General features: G+C 45.7%; 1 protein-coding gene across 3 annotated transcripts in view; it reads right to left on the minus strand.

Annotated features, from left to right (window-relative positions):
- LOC120943613 (katanin interacting protein) overlaps window positions 1-16,420 on the minus strand; it is a 227,576-nt gene that overhangs the window by 53,678 nt on the left and 157,478 nt on the right. For all 3 annotated transcript variants that reach the window (XM_040357002.1, XM_040357000.1, XM_040357001.1), the window contains 2 exons: window positions 13,138-14,053; window positions 4,951-5,664 (listed from right to left, as the gene is read on the minus strand). In XM_040357002.1, coding sequence (XP_040212936.1) covers window positions 4,951-5,664; window positions 13,138-14,053 — 1,630 coding nt within the window. The remainder of the gene's footprint in view (window positions 1-4,950; window positions 5,665-13,137; window positions 14,054-16,420) is intronic.

The raw sequence follows: 16,420 nt of genomic DNA on the forward strand, positions 1-16,420 counted from the left end.
AAAGGCCGAAACCACCTTCGGAAGAAGGGAAGGTCACGGGGGTGCACCACCATCTAATCCTTATGGAGGATCAAGCATGGCGGCTTGCAAGACAAGACCGCCAACTCAGGAACCCCTCTAACAGAGGTAAAGGCCACCTTCTGAGATAGTGTCAAGAGAGAGTCTCTCTGATGTTACCAAAAGGAAGGTTCCAGAAGAACCGAGAGCACCAGAGTCAAAACTCATTGGGGGAGAGATGGGCCAAGAGGGGAAAGTATATGACAAACCCCTTGCACAGACAAGGGACCCACCAGGGAACGGGCCGCAAAAAGGCCACTGAACGAACACAGCCAAGGCTGAAATCTGCCCCCAAATGGTGCTTTAAGCAATTTTTAGATCCACTCCAAGCTGTAAAAACAGCAGGACCCTGGGCACCGAGTACGTCCGTGGACGTCACTCCATCTCTTTGCACCCAGAGATGTAAGCCTGCCAGGCGCAACGGTAGATCCTCCGGAAGAAGACTACCATGCCCTCAGCATTGTTGAGATGACCGAGTCGGACAGACCCCGGTCTCTTAAAGTCTGGCTTCCAATAGCCATGTTCAGCAAGTCAGTGACTGTACAACAGGATGAAACATGGGACCTCGAGACAGAGGTACCTCCCGCCCTGGCAAGCGCCAGAGTAGACAAACCAAGGACGCCGAGGCCAAGCTGGAGCGATTAGAATTAATCGGGATCTCATAAACTTCCACTCTGTGGAGCAGCCGAGGAAGCAACTACAATGGCGGAACGGCAAAAAATTGCCAATACAGACCCCACAGGGCCACCAGCGCGACTGACACGTCTGTACCAGATCACTAGACCTGGCCACTAGCTTTGACACCCTTGCGGTGGAGACGAGCGGGCAGGAGATCCATGCCTTGTGAGGCTCACCTGCAAGGGAGCCCAGCACAAAGACCAAACACCATGGTCCAGCATCTGGTGACTCCCGTAGCCTGCCTGCTGGTATACCTGAAGGTAGACCGAAGTCACTGCCGTGGCATTGCCTGGCTGAAACCAGATTGGACGACCTTGCAACCTCCTCGACCACAAGGAGAAACATAGCCTGATCGCCTAAAATAGGACAAAGACCGGTAGACAGGGTCCACAGCACCCGGTGGTCCCAGGCGGTCACCCACCCAGGCACCAGCCAGGCCCGACCCTGGGTAACTACCGAGACCAGACAAGAGCGGGTACATACAGGGAGGTGTGGCCGCAGATCCACGCAAGTCCAGCGATTTAGAGCCGACGGGACCCCCAGGCCCACAACCCTTGAGGCTGGCATCCGTCGTAAATACCGACCACTGGAGGAAAGAAACAACTTCCCAGACCGAAGAGTCAGGGATCTCTGTCACCAACTCAGAAAGACTCTGACTAGGTGGCGCAACGGAATCTGATGATTTCAGAGACAAGCGATTTTTAACACCTGGACAGTATTTCCCCCGGAAAACCCGAGTGTGGAACTGGGCATACAGAACGGCCTCGAAAGAGGCTACCCACAGGCCCTGGACCAGCAGGTGCCTGGAGAGAAGACCGATTGCGTGATGCCAATACCTTCACCGCAGACTGAAGAGTCCGCAATTAATCCAGGGGAAGAAGGACCTTCGCCACTGAGGATTCCGGATCAACCCTAGATACTCCAACGCTGAGTCGAAAACTAGCATGCCCAGTATTTGAACCCTGGGTCGCACACATGGAAGACAGGCTTACTGCCACTGAGCTACACCTGCTGGCCTAAACGTTTAACACCCACCCGAATCTTCGGAGGGTCTGAATGGAAATAACACATCCACTAGGCCTGAGACAGAAGCTGCTCTCAGAGGAAAGTCGTCCAAGTAGCCAATGAGGCAAAGCCTCGCTGTCCCAACAAAGTTAGGATAAATGCGAGCTCCAAGCTGAAAACCCATGGTGCTGACATCAGATCAAAAGGGAAGGCCACAGGCTGACAGAGACCCTCTCTCATCACGAGGCACAGAAAAAAACACTGTGACATGCGCAAAACGGGACATGCATGTATGCGTTTCTGATGTCCGAGGACGTCCTCCGGATGGAGCACAGCTACCACCGAACGAATGGGTTCCATGCAGAACTACCCGGCGTTCACAAAGGTATTCAGGGCCCGAGGCCCATAGAAAACTCCAAACCACTCGTCCTGCAGGAAAGGTAAAATGACCCCGCAGCTTAGCAAGTCCCACACTGCCCAAGGCAGACCGACGGGCCGGGAGAGGAAGACACAAGGAAAGAACTTTGTTCTGTTCATAGGAAGAAACCCTATCTAGTACTAGAGACCACCTCGCAGACCCACTGATCGGAGAGCAGGTAAGTTTCACTGAATTGTGAACCTGAAAACCGCCCCTCCCACCTAGAGACGGGGAGGGAAGGCTACATACAGTGGCAGGATTTGGGTGCCGGCGTGATCGGCTTGCGCACCCAGGGACGGATTAGTCCCCCAGCTGGGCCTTTGATGGCCTGGGAGGGTAATAATACACACACATAGCGTGTATGTAGATTATGTAGGTGTATGCACACATGCCTTGGAGGAAACCGGAGTACCCGGAGGAAACCACGCAGACACAGGGAGCGACAATGCAAGCTCCAGGCAGAATTGGCATCAGTGTCCGGATTCAAACCAATGAAGCAGCATTCAATGAAGCATCACAGACCTATATGAGGCCCTGGACCAGCTGGTCCGCTAGCCTAATAACTTCGGGAGAGAGTTGGTGCTCCTCCACTGTCTGGTGCAAAATGCTCACTCCGTGAGTGACTGAGACCCCAGAGAAGTGGCCACAAAGGCTGCAAGTCAGACCCCAGCATGGTATACATGGAACGGGTTAGTACTTCGGATCTTCTATCAGTCAGATCCATACAAGCGGGGGTTCCCGCAATAGGGAGAGAGGTCATCTATACATGACACCCGGAGGGTCCACCACCGGAGAAGAAGCCCACCTTTTGAAAAAAGGCTCTCCTCAAAGGGGCACTGAACCGCCCGGCAGTGAGGGACTACAAAAGCCCTCAGTGGCTGTTTTCATTCCGCCTCTTAGAAATTATCAAAGAAGGGCGCAGAAGGAAAAAACGTATACAGAGCGGTCTGATTTGTGTGATCCAAAAAAGCCCAAGCCCTCGGCAGAAACCCAGCTGCACTATCCAGCTTAAGAGAGTCCCTTGCAGCAGTGAGAAGCGCACCCATAAATGCCTTATCCTGCTTTTTTCTTTTTTTTACTACCCAGGTACCTGGTCCGTGGCTCCATAAGGGCCCTTTCACACTGGTGCGTTTTTGCGGTAAAAATAGCGCTATTAAAACGCTCCCCATGCCCCTCTCCATTGAAATGAATTAAAATCGTGGTAAAAACGCAGTAAAATCGTGGTGTTTTACCGCGATTTTAACGCTCCGTTTTTACAGCGGTTTTTAATTAATTTCAATGGAGGGGGCATGGGGAGCGTTTTAATAGCGCTATTTTTACCGCGAAAACGCGGGAAAACCGCACCAGTGTGAAAGGGCCCTTACAGAGCATTCCCCAGGGGATAACAGGGGAAGGAGGCACTCTTTTACCGCCCGTCTGCAGTTTGCCCACCCTGGCACAAAAGTGTCCAGGACCAGCAATAAAGCCTCTGTGGGAGTCCCAGGTGCTAACACCTGCGGCCATCACCAGCATGTTGGGAAAGGATCCAGATACTGACTCTATAACCATTATGAGGAAAAAACTCCCAGGGCCCAGTTCAGACCTGAAAAAAAAAACCCAGGGGACTCACCACACCTGAGGAGCCTGCTCAGCGCGGCTGCCCCTTTCCAGCACACCGCTGTGTGTGAGGAGAAAAGCCGTGAGGTAGCTGTGAGATATCCGGTGGTGCTGTGTGAGACGAACGGCGCCGTGCGCCGTAGGAACCAGCACTAGAGGCCGAGGACTCAGGCAAGATGGCTGCCGAGCGCAGCATATGGAGCCTCACAGCGCGGCTACAACAAACTGGCCGCCAATGGGATTTTCAATAGGAATTGAAAATCACCCAAAAAATGGTGCCAGAGCCGCCCGAATGGCGACAAAATGCCGCAATTTAAACAGTGAAAGCCTAAAAAGGCTGCACAGCACCACAAAGCCTCCAGAAAAAAGGACCCCAGCTTTAAAAAAAAAAAAAACACATAGGCCAGCGCACAGTGCCTCAGCAAGGTGCCCCCACCCCGACAGCAATGAAACAGCAGAGGGAGAAAAGGGAGCAGGGAAGGAAGGATATCCAAACCCCAGGAATGCTCAGCCATACCACCCCACCTAAGAGGGAGGGACTGTACTTACCCGTCCAATCGACGACTTCGCTGACGCATTCCAGACAGGCGTACAACCGCAACGAAGGTAGCTGTCGGCCCGGTCCACTGTGAGTGAGGCAACACCACAGCCCAGTCATGTGCGGACCTCGGAGCAAAGCTCACTGGCCACCCCCGGAGTCATGGGGCATGTCGTTTCAGACCCAGCCTCTTTGCAAAGGTGTGCTCACGCTCACTGGCCGGACTGAGAAGACTACAAGGATCTATAATATCCAGCCTGTCTCTCAGCCGACAGTTGACAGAAATCAAAAGACAAAAATACAATAAATTAAAATAAAATAAAAACTTTTCCTTTAGGGCGCTGGGCCCAAAAGGAGCCATACGTCTTTCTCCTTTGCTAGGCAGAACGAAACTGAGGCTGCATGTTGCAGTGAGGAGGGTTATGTTTGGAGGGACCGCCCCCTGGGCGGGGCTGTTCAACTCTGTTAATGTAACATGTATTTAACTATTTAACATGTTTCTGCCTAGTCCTCTCCTGTAAACAGGGAACATAACCCACTTGTCAAGATTTAAGGAGCTGTGTCCGTCCATGGACGATAAGAGAAAAATAACAAGACTTTCCAATCACTTTAAGTGGTTAACTGATTATTTTAACATAGATCCAAAAGATGTACATACCTCCAGACAGAGTGCCTGATGCCTTGGCAATTTCTCCTTTAAAAATCAAAGTGTGATCTAGAACTATTTTAATGTCCTTTACACCACGGAATGAATGAATTCTTGATTTATTGTAGTTCCATATTCTAATCATAGCTATTTGACATGGAGATGCAAAGTCTAAGTAAATATATTGACTCTTTCCAAGTGTGAACGGTGCTAACCAAAGATGCATATCGTCTTGTGTGTTGTTAACACCATCGATAAGGTTTGATACAACTCTAGGGTCTTTAGCAAATGCAGATACTGTATTTTTATTGGGGGGGGAAACTTCAATTTTTGTTATAGGAATGGGGTTGCCTGTGGAAGAATATAATTCTATTCCATTAAGTCCAACATAATGTCTATCTCCCCAGGTAGTTACTATTTTAATGCATAAGCGCTGACCATAAGGTAAAACTGGTATTTCAAACTCGATTCCATCATCTTTGTCATTTTCATACAGATTCACATCTGTTGCATTGGACAGTTCTTGGTTATCTCTTTTTGTTACATGTTGCCTTCCAATTTTTTGCTGCTGCAAAAACTCATCAAAGATATCCCCTTCGAACTCCATATTTGAGATTCGACCACGCTGAGATTGATTGAATTGCATTAACGAAGACCATGACTCCATTAGGCTGTTATCTTGATCCCTGCTACAACTCCGCTTGGTGTTAACATTTCCTTGATTACCTAAAAGTAAAAATAGGTTTAAAAAAGTAGAATTGTAACAGTGACATACAATTTTGATACACAGTGGGTTGATGTAAAAAAAAAGTAGAGTGTATTCACTTTGCAAAGAGTATTTTCACTCTGAATAAATTGAAGCCAAGTGAAAATTCACTTTGCAAAAATACTTAATCGGGTGCAAAGAAAAGTAAAACAAACTTGCACATGATTGGAAGTTTGAAGTCCAGTCAGCTTCACCTCATTTATGAAGTGTCAGGGCCTGGATTTGAACCCACAACCGCTTATGTGTCAGACAATGTCTCTTCTTGGTGAGCTACCTGGAATACTGGACAGCTCCCGTGATAATTGCTTGAATGATAGTGTCTTGAACCTAGTTTGTCTTAAACCCTGAACTCTTTGCACCTACGATGAACTTCCTGATTTAAGTCATGTCTCTGCACTTCCTGTTTGCCAGATTATTGTACTCTCTCTAGCTAGTATCTTGCTTCTGTCTTCCCTGCTGCCGTCCATATTTTGCCAACACTCGACTATGCTACTGCCTGATCCCAACCTACAACTAATCATTACTGACCCTTTGGCTTGTTTACCGACTATGCTTCTGTTTGATCCTGTACCTTTTAAGAAGGGGCCCTGCGTGGCTCCAAAATGTTGCACTTTCTTTGTGTTGTGATCATGCAATAAATCATCCATTAGGACGCTATTTTCGTTGTTCCATGGTGTGCTGGCAAGTATCTTAACTGTAACTTGCACCAGTATCCAGCTACAGCACCCAAATCCAAGAGCTTATCAAGGAAAGTGTGCGATGGAAATATGAAGTATGATTTAAGAAGGGGTGGTTTGCCCTTCAGTCCACCTGTCCTCATCTATCCATCAGAATGCATTGTGGGGACACTCAATGGTTTAGTGTTAGGACCGCAGACTCCAGGGTGCCGTGACGTGGCTCTGTGGCTCACGCATGCGGTTGAAAATGCGTGCGGACAAAACCCCTGTTTTTAACGCAGACTGTTAGACAGGTTAATTGGCTGTCTGCGAGCTGGTCGGTAAGTAGGCTTGTTTTTTTCCTGGGCATTCCCCAGGCCTTTGTGGATTTCTGTTTGATCCCTACCTGCTTATTCGCTACTGGACCCCAGCTTGCTCACCTCCAGGTAGGGCAATCCTGAGGACTGCAATCTGGTACTAACATGCAGAAAAATCAATCTCCACCATCAAAGCTCTGGTGAACATCGGTTAGTACTTAGACTCTGCACCTCAGGTAAGCCTGCATCATTCACCATGGTGAATGCCTGTGTACCTATCCTGCTGGTCAGTTGTAGTTACGCTACTGCTATAGCAACTGGTCTTTGAGCCTGACCCTTGATTGTGACACTAAGCCAAGGAAAAATGTGCTTCATCACAAAGTGGATTTTCTCTTAGATTAGTAAATAAGTTAAATTACTGTTTTTAAAATTTTCCACGCATGATTGGCTATTCTTTGCAATGTTTTTTTCCACTTATATTCCCCTTACACATTAAGCTAGACAAAAAATGATTTTGCAAAGTGACATGTTGTACTCCTTTAATCAAACCCAATGTTTTCACATAAAGAATATGCTGGTCTATCTGCGTTGTATGACAAAGGGAAGGGGACAGTGTGACTGATGGGCACACTAAATGTGTAAGACACAATAAATCTGTGTAAGTCACAATAAAAGCAATGAGTGATCCAAAAACATCAAAATCTTCAGCAAAAAAAAAATATGAATAAGTGAAACAATTATAATAAATCAAACGTGAATCAAGTAAATGAATGAATATAAATAAATATATATAGGAGCCAAAGAATTGGCAGAAAAACACACTAAGTGGTATTAAATGAGCAGAGAGTTTCTATATGGTGATCCCAAGGCCAGGCACAAGTGTTGAAAGGAAGAAAGCTTCAGTGTAAACACCTCTTGTGTCTCCTAGCAGCTCACCTCATAGCTGTTGCACTGACAGCCTGACAATCCTCAGGTATATACACAGTGGATGATATGATAAGCCTATATGCAGATCTATGTGTGCTACACCATTGGTTTACAGAGTTACGCTATATATCCTTCTGCTGTTTTTTCCACATGCAATCATCTGGTACTGAGTCCTCTAGCTGCAGATAGGCTTATCATATCATCCACTGTGTGTATACCTGAGGATTGTCAGGCTGTCAGTGCAACAGCTGTGAGGTGATCTGCTAGGAGACACAAGAGGTGTTTACACTGAAGTTTTCTTCCTTTTAACACTTGTGCCTGGCTTTGGGATCACCATATAGAGACTCTGGCCCAGATTCACGTAGATCGGCGTATCTTTATGCTGGCATAGCACATCTCATATGCGCTACGCCAACGTAACTGTGAGAGGCAAGTGCAGTATTCACAAAGCACTCGCTCCCAAACTTGCGCCGGCATAACGTAAATTGGCCGGCGTAAGCCCGCCTAATTCAAAGTAGGAAGGTAGTGGGCGTGTTACATTTAAATTAACCGTGACCCCATGTAAATGAAGGGCCGAACTAACGGCGCATGCTCAGAATCACGTTGCATATACTCCCCAAGATACGACGGCTCAATGCCTTTGACGTGAACGTAACCTACGCCCAGCCCCATTCACGTACGACTTACGCAAACAACGTAAAATCCGACGGCTGTTCCGACGTCCATTCCCTAACATGACTTACCCCTGCTTTATGAGGCTTAACTTTACGCCGGACGTACGCCTTACGTAAATGGCGTAGATTACAGCGATGGGCATAAGTACGTTCGTGAATCAGCGTATCTAGGTAATTTACATATTCGACGCGTAAATCAATGGAACCCCCCTTGCGGCCAGTGTAAATATGCGCCCAAGATACGATGGCGTAGGAGACTTATGCCGCGTACACACGGTTGTTTTTTGGGATAAAAAAAAACGACGTTTTTCAAACTCCATTTTAAAAAACGACGTTGCCTACACACCATAGTTTTTTCAAAATGCTCTAGCAAAGCGCGGTTACGTTCAGCACATATGGCGGCACTCTGTTCCATTCAAGCTCGCGTCATAACTTGCTTCTGAGCATGCGCGGGTTTAAAAACGTCGTTTTAAACGTCATTTTAGCCTATACACAGTCATTTTTTATGACACAAAAAACGACGTTTTGAAAAACGACATAAAAAATAGAAGCACATCACAAAAAACGACCATGTGTACGCGGCATTACGTCGGTCGTATCAAGCCAAAATTCAGGAGTATCTTGTTTCCTGAATAAGGCGCATAGATACAACGGCGCATCCGTGGACTTACGCGGCATATCAGAAGATACGTTGGCATAAGTCCTTTCTGAATCCGGGCCTCTCTGCTCATTTAATACCACTTAGTGTGTTTTTCTGCCAATTCTTTGGCTCCTATATATATTGTGAGGGGTTAGCTCGGTAGCGGGGTGTGTGACCCCTTGGATGGGTTCACCACACACTGAATTTATACAGACTGGCAGTCGAAGACGGTTGAAAACAAAGTTTCTGGTTTATTTTTTCCATCTTGCTGGAAAACAATTGCAAGCATCCAAACAGCATAAACAAAATCAAACATAAAATAACTCCTAGCCACGCTGGGCGTCTACCTTCCACACAGGAACCTATCTATGAAGTCTAACACAGCCTACTGCTGGGTAGACAGTGCTGGTCATACAGCACAAAACAATAGTCTTTTGACATTTATAACACAGGAAAAAGTCAATGGTCTCCTCACCTTATCAGGAGACTTTCTGGCACTGCTCTCCTACTCACACAGCCTTAGGAGTGATGCAGCCACCAAGTAGTAACCCTCTGGCTACTTATAAAGGCCTTGATTGCTTCATTCTGAACAGCTGAAGTTTTCTAACGGCCTCTAGCCTTCCTCTGGCTACGTTTGTAGCCGACGCCCGATAACAATCTGTGTATCGTCTAAACAAGGCAGAAATGTATGTCCCATCAGTGGCAACACCCACAGATTTACCTGACTTCCTGTCACAATATTTATTTATATTCATTCATTTACTTGATTCACGTTTGATTTATTATACTTGTTTCACATATTCATTTTTTTTATGCTGAAGCTTTTGATGTTTTTGGATTACTCATTGCTTTTATTGTGATTTACACAGATTTATTGTTTCTTACATATTTAGTGTGCCCATCAGTCACACTGTCTCCTTCCCTTAGTCACACAGCGCAGATATCACTATCAATTCATTTGACACTTTTTCTGATTAGGAGAGATCACTAGGTGTCTGCAGCAGTGTCCCCTAGCTTAGCTTTACTGACAGCGCGGGAGTTCCTCTTTCTACTGTTCATATTAGACTTGCATTTCAAGCCAAAACTTAGTAAACAAGTCATATGAGTCAATGGAAACTGCTTTACAAAATCCTAAAGCTTAAGTTATATACCTTTTCTCCTGAGCACAGTTTTGTGACTTCTATCAGTGTCCAGTCAAGCACAGGTTAAAGCTTGTAGGAGTTGTTTTATGACTGCCCTATGAGACTGCAAGACCCCTGAATCTCTGTCTGGACAGTGCCGATTGGCCCTGTGCTGATCACACGCACTTTACCCAAGAAAAATGAAAACCTCTCTAGCAATGCACACCAAACTGAGCATGTGCAGTCTGACTCCATAGGCTCTGTGTTATCAGGAAATTGTTAAGGGGTAATGGAAGAAGGGAAGGATCAGAGAAGACAGGATCAAACAGATTTTATTTTTTTTATACAACATGGAGGAATAACCCCTTAGGTTCCACAGTGAGTATAAGAAGCATTATTTACTGCAGAGGTGCCCAACCTTTTGAAGAGCGGGGGCCACTTAAGTGACTTAGTAACCGGTCGTGGGCCACCATGAGCGGAGCGAGCAAATGTCTGATCCATGTCCACTCTACATATGCAGAGCAGACACGAACACAGCCCACTCTACTAAATAGGCCCTCTGCTACGATCCATCCAGATGAAAGGGGGTGGATCCCCTTCAGTTTATTTTTTTTAGCGAATTGGAGGTAGGCGGGTGTAAATGGACACAAGTCTGTCTACATCTGCCGCTCCATAGAGGCAAATGTAAGGTCTGATTGGGTTGAACCGATCATGTGAAAGGGGCCTAAGGCTGCTTTCACACTGATGCACTGCAGTTTACCAGCACCACGGGTGCAGCGCAGTGCACCTGTGGCTTTCCTGCTGGTTAGCTTCACTTTGCTATAGACTTCTATTATATCTTTCTGAAAGCGCACTAAACCTGCAGGTAATAACAGTCTATGGCTCAGTGCAGGTAACCCGCAGGTACACTGCACATGCGGATGAGTTTGAAAGCAGCCCAGTAAACACTGTAGAACAGATATGCACATATATACACTGTGGGCCAGATCCACAGCCAGTGGGTGTAACTTAAATGTTCGGATTTAAGTTACACTGCCGGAAAATTTCTACCTAAGTGCCCGATCCACAAAGCACTTACCTAGAAATTTTCTGCGGTGTAACTTAAATCCGGCCGGCGCAAGGCGTGCCCAATCTAATGGGGCGAGTCCCATTTAAATTAGGCGCTCCCGCGCCGGATGTACTGCGCATGCTCCCGACGCGATTTTCCCGACGTGCATTCCGCAAAATTACGTTACGCCGAGTTTTGTGAATCGCGCCGGGTAAAAAAAGTTGCGTCGGGGGAAAAAAAAATTGACAGCGTCACGGGAAAGAAGGGTCTACTTTTACATGGTGTACTAACTTTACACTTTGTAAAAGCAGCCCTAATTTTGCGACGGCAAACTAATACTTACGGAGAAAAAACGAAGTGTAAAAGCTTTGTGGATCTCCGTAAGTGCTAATTTGCATACCCAATGCTGGATTTCGACGAGAAATGCCCCCCAGCGGCGGCTGCGGTACTGCATCCTAAGATCCGACAGTGTAAGTCCCTTACACATGTCGGATCTTCTGCCTATCTATGAGAAACTGATTCTGTGGATCAGTTCCATAGATAGAAACAGGGATACGACGGCATATCAGTAGATACGCCGGCGTATCCCTTTTGTGGATCAGGCCCTGTGATTTTAGTAATTACCTTTAATAAGAGTCTTCTATTCAGGTATCGCCCGCCGTTGCTGTCCCAGGCAGAGTGCATTTGGTATCACTCCGCCTGTCACAGGAGCCGGTGCTATACAGGAAGGATCAGCTTATGTTGCTCTGCTCCACAGCTGCTTGCTTCCTCTACCGCCAGCTTCATTCACAACACTGATGCTCTGTGATGGTGGGTTGGCAACCCACGATCTCGGCTTGCCAACCTGCTATCCCAGAGCAGGAGGTCAAGGGCCACATCAGAGGGCTCCACGGGCCACATGTGGCCCCCGGGCCACTGGTTGGGCACCCCTGATTTACTGCATATACAGACTGGTTTTACTGTTGTGGGTTTAGGAACACTAAGTTTATTTAAAAAAAAATAATAATAACCACAAGGCACTTACTATCAGTGTAAAGTTTCCCTTGCGCTGCCATCTCCTGGTTAAGCAAAAATCTTTCCCCTCTGATCCCCCACACCCCTGCTGCTAAAATATTCCAGCATGACAGGGGTTAATAGAGCTGAGGGAGATGCACAGGCACTTTCCAGCAGTGCCTGGCTATGTCCACCCTTTCCATCCACCTCCACTATTAATAGAAGCTGTACTATAATTTCTATGGAAAAAAAAAAGTGATCTATGAATGGAGGATGATTAAAAAGTTTGCCTCCTCCATTCATTGATCACGTTTTGTTTACAGATTCGATAGTATGGCTTCTATAATTGGAGGCGGTGGATGGAAAAGGAAGGCATAGTTACCCCCACCTTGATAATGGGAGACAAAGATGCAGTTAAACTTTACTAGAGTGTGCAAACAGATTTTCTTACATTTCGATTATAAAAATACAAACATTTTTGTACCACTCAACCTAAATTTAGCAGCATGTGCAATCAAATTGTTTAATGCGTGTCATTTTCGGTGTGTATGCAAAATCGTTAAAATTAATAGACATATATTAAAGAATCCTCAAGCTACGGAAACCTGCATAAAGTCTGTACAACCACACCTTTAACTTAGCCTTAGGGTGTTTTTTTCAGCAATCTGACAAATTAACCTGACTTTCCTTTCTTACACTCCCGAGTCCTGCTGCTGCGCCCTAGGACACAGACAGCAGGACTTGGCCCCGCCCCGTCTCCCATGTCACTAGATTTGATTGACAGCAGCTGGAGCCAATAGCTCCTGCTGCTATCAATCTATCCAATGAGGACAAAGACAGCGGCTGGAGCTGCTGGGCTTGTGCTTGTTTTTGGAACGATCAGGTTCAGGTAAGAAAAAGGGGGGCTCTGGGGGGAAGCTGCAGCACAAAAGGTTTTTCACCTTAATGCATAGAATGCATTAGGGTGAAAAACCATGAGACTTTACAACTCCTTCAACTGTAATTGTAGTAGCAAAAAATAGTTCCGTTATAACAATGTTTTATATTGCAGACTTACTTTTTGTTGGCAGGTTTACATCTCCACATTTATCAGTGTCCAGTCTTTTATCCTTGACATGTAATTTCCTTCTTCTGTCACTGACTGGCCGTTCTGATTCAGAAGAGTACCTGGGGCTCCTGGTTTCTAATTCATTACCAATATTGATAGATAAAGAAGAAATGTTTCTTCTGTTTTCATTTCTATCTAGATGTTCCCTATGTGTAATGGGACTTCGCACAAAATCATTTATAACAGTATTTTCATCATTTTTGTAAGTATTCATTCTACTAGATTGAATACCAGTCAACCCCAGATCCAGTAATGAAGAACTATGATCATGCAAATTTTGTTGGAAGTTAAAAGAAGAAAGCCACTGTGGGGTTTTATTTGATGATCCTTCTACCATTTGTCCAGTAATTTTTTCCCGTTTTTTCATGGCCAAGTCTTCATGATCTGATGGGGACGTTGAGTTTCCTGGCATTTTTTTAGATTCATTTATATGTCCATCTTCTTCTCTGAACGAATTCTGTCCTTTCCCTTCAACATCTTCAGTCTCATCACCTTCTTCCACTTGCCTTGTTACAGATTTAATTAGCCTGTCAGTACTTAAATCATCCAGCTTACAATGTAAAATATGCTTGTGTTCTTTTAACACAGAGTAACTTTCTGATGTAGGGGTTTGAAGTAAAGGGGTTGAGAATTGTGGCAAATGGTCATTATTGCTGCCTGAGCAACTGATTTCATTTTCTACATCCATCTCATTTTTGGACGTACATAGAGGTGGTGGGGAGACAGACTTTACTTGTCCAGTAAATAAATCAATAGTGTTGCTGTAATCAAATACTTTATTTCCGCATCCTTTCTCTAAGAACCCATCAAACATCAAAGTTTCATTTTTGTATATTCTCAAATGTTTCGCGCCAATGTCGAGATACTGAAAAACAGATATGTATACAGATACATTAAAAAAAAAATTATATAATGCAAATGCTTTACAGCAAAAATAACTAATATGCAGCAACATTTAATAGGTCATACATCAAAGATTAAATGCACTCAAGTAATCTACTGCACATCTATAAGCCACATTAGAGTGACTCAGCCACCTATTGTACTATTTTCTTATTTTTTTCAGAAATTTTTATTATATAGCAAAATAGCATACATTGAATACGTTTTAACAATATCAAATTTTCGATTACAAAATCGTATGCTGTTACATATCTGGAATGGGATAAACTGAAAGCAAACAAAGAATGCAATTTAATAACATGAGAATAATATCATATAGTACGTACTGTATATAACTCATGTCTAGAAAGGACTATAAATCACTCATAATATAAAGGTTACAGTATTTACTTTTTATCTATATCTAATGAATTTAAGTTAGTTTTAAGGGTGGGAAGCAAGAAGGAGGGAGGGAAAAGAGAGAGAGAGAGAGAAAAAAGGATGCAGGAGAGAATTTAATCTCTAATGTCTAACCAATCATTATAGATAGTAATAGGTGAATAAACCTTAGACAAATTTGCTTTAAGGAGGAAAGCAATGGTATACGATAAAATAAGAAGAGGCGTGGCTTGCAGCATGGAGCAGTGAGACACGTTTCCTCACAGCTCCCTGATCCCTCGGCTCCGCGGACCTCATACAGGGCCGGAAACCCGGCCAAATCGCTGCTTATGGGGAAGCACAAGACACCGAGGGGCACCAGCGGGACCCGAAAAAGCAGAGACTTTGAGGATTTTTTCACTCGAAACCGGGCCTCCTCACAGCGCCGTGCAGATTCCAAGATGGCGCCGCCGCCCCCCGGCACCGAATCATCCGTGCACACACAGGTGAGCTCACACAGCCACTTTCCACTCTCTGAGGATCCTGATCTCTCCTTAAGGCTGACCAGGAGCTGGTCCAATGCCTCCCTGGGCTCAGGTGAGGGCTGGGACATGGAGTCCCAGATAAGATCACTGCACAGCTATGTCAGATCCCTGCTCACCAAAGCAGACTTTGAGCACTGTGTACACAGAGTTGAAAAGTCCTACAGGAAAGGAATCTCTGATATTAAGAAAGACATAGGGGCCAGCTTTGAGGACATACATAGTACTACTGATAGCCTCAGCCACGCTGTTCAGGCTCAGGAAAAAAATCCTTAATGCCCACACTATCATGTTGCAGCAGCTCTTCTACCAACAGGACGACATCGAAAATCGCAATAGACGCAATAACATCCGCATACTATAAAGCCACGCATACTGGAAAGGTTCCCCCGTCCCTTCCTAAAGGCTTTGGTTATGGTTGAACAGGACTTAGCTCCTATGGACCTCCGGGCTCCTCTCTGGGGATATCGCAATGACCTGGCCCTCTTACACGCTTCCTCACCGCTCACTCTCTCAGAATCTGGTACCGCAGAGGTCTATGCTCCACCTTGTCCACCAACCCCTCCTTATTGTCCTCTCTATTTGACAACCCCGCTTTCCCCCAGGGCATGGGAGTGACCACTCTGGGATCCTTCAAACACTCCGACTAGCCCTAAGCGCATTCCTTTGTACACCCACAGCATGGGACACCGTCTGTGTTGACGGGACCACTTGACTGGCTCACCACTCTCCACCTATCCACGTTCTCCAAACACTTACACTCTTCCTCTCAGATACACCATCCCTATACTGAATTTGAAAGGCTATGCTCCCTCTCTGAAACTCCTAGACACCTTCTTTCAACCATATATAGTCTTCTACAAGCTCTTACACACAATGACTTGCCACCTTATACCCGGATGTGATCTGAAGACTTGGGAGAGGACATATCCAGACCGGAGTGGCAGATATCGTTTCACTTTACTCACAAGTCAAGGTTATCATGCTACTCCCAAGAAAAGAATTACAAGATCCTGTCTAGGTGGTACAGAGATCCTGCCACGTTACACAACATTTTTTAAATCCACTCCAGCTTTCTGTTGGCAATGCAACTCCGCTGCAGGAACCCATCTACATATCTGGTGGGAATGTAAGAGGGTCTGCCCCTTCTGGACCCAGGTATTTGAATGCTATCGTAAAATTCAGATGAACCACTATTACCTTCCCCTAAGATTGCCCTCCTTTCTATACTCCCTGGGTCAGTGTTATCCCAGAAGCAGAGTCTTGTCCGTTTTCTTATGTCCTCAGCAAGGACAATGAACGATACCATGAGAATGGAGGAGATGTTGGCTCTTGACAACAATACCCTTGACAAATATAAACTACTGTGGTCCATCTGGCTCCACTTCTCGGCCTCTGATACTCTCCTGAACATATTGCAAGACCCCTAA

The sequence above is a fragment of the Rana temporaria genome, chromosome 6 (assembly GCF_905171775.1).
Source record: "Rana temporaria chromosome 6, aRanTem1.1, whole genome shotgun sequence".
NCBI classification, from domain to species: domain Eukaryota; kingdom Metazoa; phylum Chordata; class Amphibia; order Anura; family Ranidae; genus Rana; species Rana temporaria.